This window comes from Sciurus carolinensis, chromosome 10, assembly GCF_902686445.1.
Source record: "Sciurus carolinensis chromosome 10, mSciCar1.2, whole genome shotgun sequence".
Taxonomy (NCBI): domain Eukaryota; kingdom Metazoa; phylum Chordata; class Mammalia; order Rodentia; family Sciuridae; genus Sciurus; species Sciurus carolinensis.
This window is the reverse complement of record NC_062222.1, coordinates 46,493,647-46,506,341: the sequence shown is the minus strand read 5'-3', so window position 1 is coordinate 46,506,341 and position 12,695 is coordinate 46,493,647. Positions and strand designations below refer to the sequence as shown.

General features: G+C 37.4%; 1 protein-coding gene across 2 annotated transcripts in view; it reads left to right on the top strand.

Moving 5' to 3' along the window:
• The window catches only part of Egf (epidermal growth factor), an 84,512-nt gene extending 73,681 nt beyond the window's left edge, over positions 1 to 10,831 (top strand). The window contains exons 21-24 of one of the 2 annotated variants that reach the window (XM_047567300.1): positions 1,541 to 1,708; positions 4,389 to 4,506; positions 7,391 to 7,503; positions 9,520 to 10,831. In XM_047567300.1, the coding sequence (XP_047423256.1) occupies positions 1,541 to 1,708; positions 4,389 to 4,506; positions 7,391 to 7,503; positions 9,520 to 9,607 (487 nt within the window). In that variant the 3' untranslated portion in view covers positions 9,608 to 10,831. The remainder of the gene's footprint in view (positions 1 to 1,540; positions 1,709 to 4,388; positions 4,507 to 7,390; positions 7,504 to 9,519) is intronic. The other variant, XM_047567299.1, reaches the window with a different exon arrangement.
• Positions 10,832 to 12,695: the final 1,864 nt, after the last annotated feature.

Genomic DNA, 12,695 nt, shown 5'->3' with positions numbered 1-12,695 from the left:
TGTCCTCCTCCCTCATAAACTGGGGACTATTCTGGGCCTTGTCAAACAGAAAGGCTCTGCTATTACACCTGTCTTAGTTCTTCAGGGCTCTTGGCCATGTAATGGACATCCTTAAGATCCTCAAGTCTCTGAGAGGCTCAGAGGTATGTTTCATTAACATCGAAAAGTTTAAAAGTGGCTGATAGGCATTGATAGTAAGTAGTTACAACCAAAGATGGCTAGAATTAAAATAGACCCAGGAAAGCCTAGAATTACCTAATGGGTTTTTTTTTATGCCTTTACAATGAAAACTTAAAACCTTTTTTTTTAAGTAGCGTGGTGTAATGGAACATAGGCTCTGACATTGGAGAGTCACTTGACTTAAACCTTCCATTCTTTCGCTGTGTGGCCATGTACAGATTACTTAATTATTTGAGCTTCAGTTTCTGCATCTGTAAAATGGGAACATGCCATCTAAAAGGAAATGTGTAGAAGTGCCTAGCAATGATGTCAGCACACAAGAGGCTTAACAAATGCCTGTTGTTTTCCCTCCTTCTTCTCAAAGTGACTTGCCAAGTTCCTGTAATAAACTAGGGGTAGAACTAGGAATGGAATCCAGATCTTCTGGAGTTAATCCAGTGTTTTGTTTTGTTTTGTTTTCCAGGCCACTGCTTCCCATCATAAGAGCTGATATAAGTTATCTGTGTATTCATCCCTTCAGTTCTTTGGGGAATTTGTAATAGGATGTTTTAAAAGTTAATTCTCTTATTACAAATATTATAACAACAGTTGTTTACCTGAGATCCCAATCATTTCTGGAAATGAGCATTCTCACTAGATGGCAGCATTGTTTCATTTACTTTCAAGGTTTGACTGTACATTGATCACTGATAATTATAGTTACAATTTTATTAATGAGATAGTAGGGCTTTTTTGGGTAAATGTCCCTTTTTTTCCTCCATTAGGTATTTCCTCTTTAAGAAAATAAGTAAATTTTTGTGTCATCATTGTGAACTTTTCTCTTGGGTCAGTGATCCAGTGGTGACTTACAAAAAATGAAAAAATTTCTTTCCCACCTTAGGTTGTGCTTCCTGTTCAGGGGCTACTTGTGTTCTTCCTTTTAGCCTGATTTCAAGGGAATTTGCTTCAAATTCATCTTTCCTTTGACCTATTTTCATTGAAATCTAGCCAAACATTTGTTTCCCAAACTCCCTTGGCTCGTAGGGCTGAATTGCTTTGTGTTGGTTTTAAAAGGTGGCTCCTCAGGATTTTAGCCTAAGAGAAATTGATCTTTAATCAATGTTCTGCAATACCTTATAGAGGCAGTATGCAGATAATTTCCTGTCAATCCCAGGGCAAGCAGACTAAAAGGGGCAGTCTGTGTGGCATTAACTTATAAACCATAGTGCTTTCTGCTGACCCCTGATGGATTTTTCCATGTGCCTCTACAGAGATGAGTCTGGAAATGCAGAGGTTGAGAGATGGCTGGATATTGAGTCTGAAGACTGTCAAATGCCTTTGACCAGGGTCTCTGATGATTTCTGTTTTTGTGTTGTCATAGTTGTGTCGTTGGCTTCGTCGGGGAACGATGTCAGCACCGAGACCTGAGATGGTGGGAACTGCGCCATGCTGGCCACGGGCAGCAGCGGAACATCACCGTGGTGGCTGTCTGTGTGGTGGTGCTGGTCCTGCTGCTGCTCCTGGGGCTGTGGGGGGCTCACTACTACAGGTGACCCTTTCTCCCTTTTGGCACCTTTGAACGTCTTTCTAAGTCCTCCCAGGGGAACAACTACCTCTTCAGGATGTTCTTCATCTATACCTGTACTTCATTTAAAAGGGGGAGTAACCATTTTTTAAAAGTCCAGGATTTTACTGCCAGAAGACATCAGTGCATTATTTTTCTTGTTCCATTCCAGTCTTTGTCCATATATAGTTCAGGTGCTGTTTTTTCATTTTTGTGGTGCTAGGCATCACACTCAGGGCCTAGATTGTGGAACCAACTTAGATGCCCTTCAACTGATGAATGGATAAAGAAACGGTGGTACATATACACAATGGAATATTACTCAGCCATAAAGAAGAATAAAATTATGGCATTTGCTGGTGAATGGATGGAGTTGGAGAATATCATGCTAAGTGAAATAAGCCAATCTCAAAAAACCAAAGGTCGAATGTTTTCTCTGATAAGTGGATGATGATACATAACTGGGGTGGGTGGTGGAGGGGGCAAGAGAAAAATGGAGGAATATGGATGGTGTAGAGGAAAATGGGGTGGGAGGGGGTGGGAGAAGGAAAGATAGTAGACTGAGACAGACATTATTACCCTATGTACACTTATGATTACATGAATGGTGTGAATCTACATTGTGTACAACCATAGAAATGAAAAGTTGTACCCATATGTGTACAGTGAATCAAAATGTAGTCTGTAAAAATAAAAATTAAAAAAAAATAACATTGCTGGGCATGGTGGTGCATGCCTGTTAATCCCAACTACTTGGGAGACTGAGGCAGGAGGATCTCAATTTCAAGGCCAGCCTGGGCAATTTTGTGAGATCGTATCTCAAAATAAAATTTTAAAAAAGAACTGAGGGTGTAAGCTCCATGGTATAGCACTTGCTAGTGTGTGTAAGACCCTGGATTCAATCCCTGGTACCACAAAAATAATAAAATTAAAAATACACACACACACACACACACACACACACACACATAGTAGGACATCATCTTCTGCTATCATATTGAAAAGCATTTTATGTAGTGTGATAGTTTGTGCTGTACAAAATAAGTAGGTCAGAAGACTTTATAGGATTATCTAGTTCAATCATATCATTTTATGGCTAAGAACCTAAGACCCACTTAATTCATAGGTTCCACTTCTCTGGGAATGTACAAATACCTGCCACTATTTTAAGACAAAAATCCAACCACATTTACTTGTGTTACACAACCAGTTATGTTTTTTTTATTTTGGAAAACTCAACATATGAACCAAGATGCTTTTTCTTGAGATCCCTGCTATATCCTAATGTAGTGGTTAAGAGCACGGGTTTTGGAATCACATTGCACAGGTTCAAGTCCCATTTAGTGCTTAAATAGGAAATCAGACATGTTTCCTAACTTTTGTATTTGTTTATTTCCTTTGTTATAAAATAGGGACAAAAATAGTATTTATCTCAAGGGTTATTATGAGATCAAATTAAAGTAAAGAGTTTAGTGTAGGACTGGCATATTAAGTTTAATAAATGCTAACTATTACTGTGATTTTCTGTGAATGATTATCTTCCCAATCAGAGTCAGATACTCTAAGACCTTTTATACCAATTCCCAAGAGATAAGATTCTCAGGCACAAACTTGAAATTTTAATTCAGTGGTCCACCTAGTAACATTGTACTTTTTAAAATTTGTTCTAATTAGTTATATATGACAATAGAATGCATTTTGACGCATCATACATAAATGGAGTATAACTTCTCATTCGTTTGGTTATACATGATGTAGAGTTACACAGGTCATGTAATCATGTATGTACATAGGGTAATAATGTCTGATTCATTCTATTATCCTTCCTACTCCTATACCCCATCCCTTCCCGTCACTTCCCTCTGTCTAATCTAAAATACATTGCACTTTTTAACCTGGTATTTAAACTTGGATGTTTTAGGAAAGAATATTTAATGATCTGTAATGTCCAATGATTCCATTGGACAGAATGCTAAAACAAAGGTAGATGCTTAACAAATAGTGTAGAAAAAAATAGAAAAAAGAAACTTAAATTCATGTGTGCCATAATTATTTTTCTCCATTTTATATATTATGATGTTGTTATGTCTTATGTTATACTGACATCATCCAAAGATCTGAATTGAAAACTAAAGACAAATTGCTGGATTTGTTTGACTTGGAAGGTGTGTGTGTGTATGTGTGTGTGTGTGTGTGTGTGTGTGTGTGTGTTGCTGGGGATTAAACCCAGGGTCTCAGGTATACCATGCAAGTGCTCTACCACTGATCTACTTTCCCAGCCCATTGTCTTGGAATTCTAAAACCAGCACAGCAGAAAAATTACCAGAGACTTGACTTACAAGGAAGAATGTCCTTAGTCCTAGATGCCCATATTCCTAAAATCAAAAGTGATAAGGATTGTTACTTCAAAAAGAAGGTTTTTGAAGCCTTTTCTTTTTCTTTTCACTGAAATCCATCCAGAGTTGTAAAATTCATTGGGAACAGATCTATGGTTGTTTACTTAACAGTGCTGGTAAGTATGGCTGCTTACTGGCTACAGATCTTCAGCTATATGCTTGACCACATGTGTGCTATTGATAGATCTATTCTGACAAGATAGTTGTCCCTGGTCATCAGTGATTCATGTTTTCTTTTGAAATTGTCTCAAATTTTGGCTTTATCTCAGGACTCAGAAGCTGCTATTGAAAAATCCAAAGAATCCTTATGAAGAATCGAGCAGAGATGTGAGCCTTGGCAGGCCTGCTGAGGGAGAGGCTGGGATGTCTTCTTGCCCCCAACCTTGGGTAATGTGACCAAAATAGACGAAGCTAGGAAGTGACTTGATATACATCCCAGTTCACTTTTTCTCATTCTTTACTGAGTTCAGAGCAAGTGTAATCTGTTAAAACTTCCAACTGGTGTCTGTGTTAGCCAATAGCACATCAGCTGGGGAGGGTCAGGGGTGGGAGGGTGGAGGAACTGTGTCCTATATTAAGGGAATCTGATGAGTTAAAATACCACCCTAATTTAATGTCATAAGAACTGTAGGGAATTTTTTTTTCTATCATGTACCTTTTTCCTATGACTTAAATTTTTAGGTTATGTGAAAATTTCCCCAAATTTTAGGTGACCCCTTTCAGAGGGATATCTTAAAAATTCAAAATTATGCTCTTGATTCTTATTAGTTCTTCCTCACACACATTTTGAGTCACTACACTTCAGTAGCAAAAGAGTTTCCAGATTTAACAAAAATGCAGGATGCTTAAATTCATACTTATGATGAAAGTTCAAGGTTAATTCAAAGGCAGATTTGAGTCTGTCAATTTGTTGTTGTATTTTATTTGTCAACCCTGAATGTTTACCAAAAAGCATAGTGGATCCAGAATTTCAAGATACTTTGTAGGTCATCCACTTCAGGATTGATTTCACACCACTAGAGGGAAGACTTGCGACAAGCTAAGCTCTCTTGACACTGGGAATTTCCATTTCCAGAAACCCGTCAGAGAACTGATAAGAGTGTGCTTTGTTGGTGTATCTCTGGTATGTTGCAGAAAAGGCTGGAATATTTCCCAGGCCCATGGAGGATTGAAACCTTAGGGAAGAACTGTTAGGAAAAAGTTATGCAGGGGGAAAGGCAATGTTTGGAGTTCTTTCCACATTTCTCCACTCCCCTAACACCATCTCACCATGCATCTCCAAAGGATAGCTTGTAACTGAGCTCTTTACTAAGTGATCATATGTTCCTACTGTTATAGGCATTCAGTGTTTACTTGTTTTTTGGTAGAAATTGAGTACAGAAAAAAGAAATGTGAGATCTAGCCTTACTACCTAGCCGATCTTCAGCAAGTTCTTTAAGCTCTGTGGATCTTGCTTTCTCTTCAGTATAAGTGAGTCAGATTAGATGGTCTCTAAGATCCCTTAAGCCATAGCATGTGATTCTGGGAGACTTACCTGTAGAATGTGCTCCATTCTTGGAACTCTCCTGACTGTGGACTTTGGAAATACTCATATTGTTTTGCAGTCTGTGTGGTATTTCATTCAGGTTTTAGATGGCAGGTTTAATTCATCTAATTTAAATCAGGAGAAAGAAGAAGTACAATCTTTTTATTATTATTATTATTATTATTATTATTATTATTACTATTATTAATTTTGTGCGTGTGTGCTTGGAATTGAACCCAGGGCTTCACATGTACTAGGCAAGTTCTGAGCAAAATTCCCAGCTCTGTGTGTTTTTAAAATTAAAAAAAAATTTTTTAAAAGATAAAAAACACTTGCCGCATGTCACTTTCTTGTTGGCTCAGTGCTTGCTATAAGGAAGAGCCTGGGCTGCTGAGCTCTGTCCTCCCCAACTGTCATAAGTGTCATCCACACCAACTGCTGCTGCAGATATCAGAGGGAGTGGGAAAGAGCTGAGCACCCAAACTGGAAGGAGAAGCAGAAGAAACAAATCTGGTTCCAACAGATGCCTTCCCCATCTCAGCCCAGAATTTTGGGACCTATGTTCTTCCAGCAGAGAGGCAAATGGTTGGAATATTTGCAGTGTAGAGGCGTGGATTTTGACTTGAGCCAGAAATAATGGGCCTATGCCCTTAGATAGTGGTCCCATATTGATTTTGTAATGTGGTTGCTGCAGAAAGACAATTAATAAGGAAAAGACAAAGGGTGATTAGTGTTGTGGAAAATAAGAAAACAAAAACATGTTCATGAGATTCATCCTTTTGTTACTAACATTCCCCTCCCTTCTCTCTAATTGACTCCACTCATCATCCATTTCTATATATTTTTTTTATTTTTAAATTCCTATTCTTTTGTTTCCGGGTTCTGGGTTCCTTCCTGTGGAAGGCCTATTTCTGAACTACTGGATCATGGTCAGTCAGAACCTTGGGCAGTCCCTCCACTGGATTACTGATTGACATAGAAGAACTTCACTCATCTGTGTCCTTTATCCTAGAGTATGGGTCACTTCTTTCTTTTATTTTGTTCCTTTTATCATTGATCTATTTTAATGTCTAATTTATCTAGTTTAAGGGCAAGCCAGTGAACTCTGCTCCATCTGCATTCCAAGTGCCCAATCAACGTTAGACAATCCAAGTAATGACAAAAGTAATGATTTTTGTTGACTAAAGAGAAAAGTTGTTTTCTGGGCCTCCCTTTTCGAATTCTATTTTCCAGTCTGTTCAACCATGAGAAAATATTTGATGGATCCCTGCAAAATAGTAGCTGTACTATGAGTTATTAGTACCTATTTGTGACACCAAGCTATTCAGAACTTGGTAGCATATTTAAGTGAATTTGTGTGTAAATGGAAAGTTGTACACAAACATACATGTGATATTATTTGGTCAAAGAGCAATGCTTAGAATACTTATGGATTCTTGGACTATTTATAGTAAAATGGCATCCCCCAGGGATCCATGGCCCAAAAGCTGGTATTCCAGAGTTAGAATAGAATCTTCAGGACAGATATTGGTAGTGTCCAGTGCTTTAATAGCAAGTAGCATAAAGTTTCTAATTAAAAATGGAATCTTTCATGAGCCAGAGAGAGAGAGGTTAATTTGACAATCTTTCTTCCAACTTTTACCTTATGTAGGATGAACACGATAAAGCCATAGACTTTGATTAATGTATGCTGAGATGATTTGTGAATTATAACCATATCCTCTCTTTCCCTTTTCTTTTCTGTAGTTTGTGGTCATAAAGGAACATCAAGACCTCAGGAATGGGATTCAGCCTATTGTTGGCAAGGATGGCCAGGCAGCAGATGTTGGCCAGTTGTCATCCCTGGAGCCTGGTGAATGGTTATCTTTCTTTACCTGGATCATGAGTGTTTTCCAGTGAAAAGTCTCATCTAACCAGAAAAAGAGTAGTAAAATTATATAAGTTATATGAACATCTGGGCTGTATTTAAACACCATGGAGCTTTAGAGAAATAAATCTGGACTGTATTTTTGTCTTAGATTACCACGTTCACTGAAAACTCTAGTCACATAGCAGTCTGCTAGGTCACTTTGAGCAAGTGCACAGTGAGTGACTTCTTATTTTGAATTAGGGTTTTAAGGTCATTCCTGGGTTTGGAATCTGTATTGGTAGCTATAGGTATAGATTAAGTGAAATTGTAAATGGCTCCAAGAAAATGTGTTCCATGTTCTGGTGGGAAGGGTTCCCAAGAATATAAGTTGATCTGGGGATTTCAGAGTATTCAAGTCTTATCAGGGGCTAGATCTCGGCCAGATCCCTGACTGGCTGTGAAGCCCACTCAGGCCACAGAGAGACCATAAAACACACCCAGGTTTTCAGACTGTTCTGGAACTCAGTATGCTTCAGGTAGAAATAGAGTTAAATATCCTTTGACATAGTACTTTTGCCAGGAGTTGCATTATGATAAACCTCTTGGGCTTGTGTCTTTGTTTAGCATCATTTTTTTTCACAGCACAGAGGACATTATTAAGCATGCTTTTGTGTCATAAGCCTTTGGAAAAGCTTAGAGAATCTTTGAGCCAACAAAAACAGTTCCTCTGCTAATGAAAGGAGCCAATAAAATATCAACTTTACTTATATTTTCTGATATTTGCCTTTCATGCTTATTACCATAACCTCCTTTTCAGATTTCCTTAAAGAGAGAACATAGGCTGGGCTGAGGAGATAGCTCAGTCGGTAGAGTGCTTGCCTTGCATGCACAAGGTCCTGGGTTCGATCACCAGCACCGCAAAAAAAAAAAAAAAAAAAAAAAAAAAAAAGAGAGAGAGAGAACATAGGCTTCTTTATTCTGGAAAACTAACTCTAAAACCCCTCTTGTACACATACTTCCAGGTAACTCAAAATACTAAATTCAGTAAAAACTTATTGCTAAGATACACTTAAGAATTGATACTATTGCTTGGATAATTTTAAAAATTCAGCATTTTGAAAAGTTGCTTGGTTTTTGTTATTGATAGCACTACTAGAAAGTAACAGGATATCTCGTAATTACATACAACTTTTTTAAAGCACCTAAAAGCACATAATTCTTTCTTATGAAATTAATCTACTTTAGAGATACATACTATATACTTTTGCAAATCAGTCAGCAGCACAATGTTATGACAGGAATGTGGTTACATTCAGAAAAAAAATAAAGACTCATTATAGTTAGCTGTATAGTCAACTGCGTAGACAGTTTAGAATGTCTACCTTTTTTTGTTCTCTGTTACAAACAATTTAACCCTTTTTATGGGCCACTCATCTAACTTTCTCCCGGTATGAGTAACATATCCCTGATCATGTCCAGCTATCTCATAAATGCCTGGCGTGAAAGTGTACTTAGAAATTGGTGGGAGGAAAAGTAGGGAAGAACATAAAGGTCACTTTTGGCTCTGAGCCAATCCTTTCTCTGTTCTTAGAAACCTTATGAAAATATAGTATTTGTGGTAGATTCACAGAGCCATTTTCATCGACCTTAGCCAGTGTCAACTGGTGCAAGTTAAGTGTAGAGTACCTTGCTATGGGCAGAAGACCATGCTGGGAGAAAGGGATACAAGTGCACTGAAAACTTGAGTTTGTTCCAAAGTAATTTATGGTCTGGTTGGGGAGATAGGAAGTACACAGAGAAAGTCAAAGAGCAGTATCAGGTAGCACAGCTCTTGGATTATCTCAACCAACCAAAACAGTTTTAATTTTTTGAAATTGAGTCCACAATAGTTTGAGAATGTGTTCCTTTTATGTTTCATATTTCAGGTCAATTCTCAAACCCCAATTTTTAAGGGTCTCTTTTGTTGGACATTGTATATGATGTGAATACTAAATTTCTTCTTTTTATTTGCTTACTTTTTATATAGGATCAGTACAGCCAACTTCATGGAGACAGGAACCCCACATGTATGGAACAGGCACAGAGCAAGGCTGCTGGATCCCACCATCCAGTGATAAGAAATCTAGTCTCCAGGTAATGGAGTGAAGCTTTCCTCTACCCTTCTATGGAGTTGGGACTCTTCTCAAGTCATCTAACACAACATAGCCACAAAGATCCACCATGCCAAATGGAACCAACTCAGTGACAACTGGAGTTAAAAGGGAGGGCAAGAGCAAACCATGTGATAGACAGTATATTTTCTTTCAAGAAGTAGAATACTAAAGATTTTGGTTCCACAATCTCAGTGGTTACTCACCGAATCAGGGTTCTAGAGACAGATGTATAGTTGTTTTCCTCCTGGCAATCACATTGCAAATTTCTAAAGAAGAGTGATCCAGGAGAATTGGGACAATTGTGCTTTATGAACTATGATGTCTTCAATAGTCAGTACAGATAGATATTTTTTTCTCCCCTGCACCCTCAGAATAAATCTGGGGATAAAGTAGGTTTGGTCAGTTACAAAATAATTTCTTTGATCTGGATAGTATTCTTAACTCAATCTCATGAAATGACTGGAATATTATAAAATAACCGTTTAGATACATTGTAGGAATTTATTAACCATTGGTGTGGTCCATGCTAGTAATTTTGCAGAATGAATTATGATAAATTAATGAAAATTATAATAATTTACAACCTAATTTTTCAGGATGAGATCGCTTATTTTTATATTTTAAAATCTTTGAATGAAAACATTTAATTTTTAAATTATTTCCGCAAAGACATCAGTATTTCTGTCATTATTGTCACAGCATTTTTTTCCAATGAAAATGTTAAATTCTCCCTTTGTGTGTTTGCACAGACTCGTTTTTCACATATGCATTTATAAGCAAATTGCCTGATTTATTTTCATTTTCATTATGGATGTCAATCAATTTCTTCTAATTATTTAAATAAAATCACCATAAAACATCAACATTTTACTGTACTCCTGATTAAGTAGCTATTTATAGTTGGAGCGGTGGGGGGGTGTGATAGAGTTGAACCAAAGTGATTTGCCAACCTTATTTGCCAAACTTATTATTTTTTTAAAATTAAAAATCTATAATTCTGACTTCATAAAGTTTCACATGGTATTCTAATTAAGTATTTTCCTTGCAGCAAAGACATTGTTACTGTAAATAACACAACCTACCTGATGCAGTAATTTTGGATTGTTTGGGGTTTTGGATTATCCAATTTATGCATTAACTAGTCCCTTTGCTTATCTTTGTCTTTCACTTCTCCTCAACATCTCAGACTTTGGTTATAGTAGAAATCAGAATAAAAATGAATTGAAACCCATGTTTTCAAGTAGATATTCATATAAATTTTGGTAAAGATTTGGTGATGGGAAGGATGACTTGAGGTTTATGGATATTAGTTAACTATTCAGTATCATATCCTTCCCAGCTAATTTGTATTTTGTCAGTATTTAGTTTTGCTTTAATTGATAACCAATATCCTAGAGGATCAGGAGACATATTTTTTATTTATTTTTTTTTCTACTTTTTTTTTTATTATTGTAAACAAATGGGATACATGTTATTTCTCTGTCTGTACATGGCGTAAAGGTATACCATTTGTGTAATCATAAATTTACATAGGGTAATGTTGTTTGATTCATTCTGCCATTTTTTCCCTTCCCCCCACCCCTCCCACCCCTCCCCTCCCTCTATACAGTACTTCCTTCCTCCATTCCTGCCCCCCTCCCTAAACCCAACTCCAACCCCAACACTAACCCCTCCCACCCCCCATTATGTGTCATCATCCACTTATTAGTGATATCATTCTTCCTTTGGTTTTTTGAGATTGGCTTATCTCACTTAGCATGATATTCTCCAGTTTCATCCATTTGCCTGCAAATGCCATAGATTTATCATTCTTTGTGGCTGAGTAATATTCCATTGTATATATATACCACAGTTTCTTTATCCATTCATCAATTGAAGGACATCTAGGTTGGTTCCACAATCTGGCTATTGTGAACTGAGCAGCTATGAACATTGATGTGGCTGTATCTCTGTAATATGCTGATTTTAAGTCCTTTGGGTATAGGCCAAGGAGTGGGATAGCTGGGTCAAATAGTGGTTCCATTCCAAGTTTTCTAAGGAGTCTCCATACTGCTTTCCAGAGTGGCTGCACTAATTTGCAGCCCCACCAGCAATGTATGAGTGTACCTTTCTCCCCACATCCTCGCCAACACCTGTTGTTGCTTGTATTCTTGATAATCGCCATGCTAATTGGGGTGAGATGGAATCTTAGGGTGGTTTTGATTTGCATTTCTCTTATTACTAGAGATGTTGAACATTTTTCCATATGTTTGTTGATTGCTTGTAGATCTTCTTCTGTGAAGTGTCTATTCATTTCCTTAGCCCATTTGTTGATTGGATTCTTTGCATTCTTGGTGTAGAGTTTTTTGAATTCTTTATAGATTCTGGAGATTAGTGCTCTATCTGAAGTATGATTGGCTAAGATTTTCTCCCACTCTGTAGGTTCTTTCTTCGCATTGCTGATAGTTTCCTTTGCTGAGAGAAAACTTTTCAGTTTGAATCTATCCCAGTTATTGATTCTTGCTTTTATTTCTTGTGCTATGGGAGTACTGTTGAGGAAGTCTGGTCCTAAGCCGACATGTTGAAGCTCTGGACCTACTTTTTCTTCTATAAGATGCAAGGTCTCTGGTCTGATTCTGAGATCCTTAATCCATTTTGAGTTTAGTTTCGTGCATGGTGAGAGATATGGGTTTAGTTTCATTCTGTTGCATATGGATTTCCAATTCTCCCAGCACCATTTGTTGAAGAAGCTATCTTTTCTCCATTGCATATTTTTGGACCCTTTGTCTAGTATGAGAAAATTATACTTATTTGGGTTTGTGTCCGTGTCCTCTATTCTGTACCATTGATCCACCTTTCTATTTTGGTACCAATACCATGCCGTTTTTGTTACTATTGCTTTGTAGTAGAGTTGAAGATCTGGTATTGCGATACCCCCTGCTTCACTCTTTCTGCCAAGGATTGCTTTAGCTATTCTGGGTTTTTTATTCTTCCAGATGAATTTCATAATTGCTTGCTCTATTTCTGTAAGGTACATCATTGGGATTTTAATTGGAATTGCATTGAATCT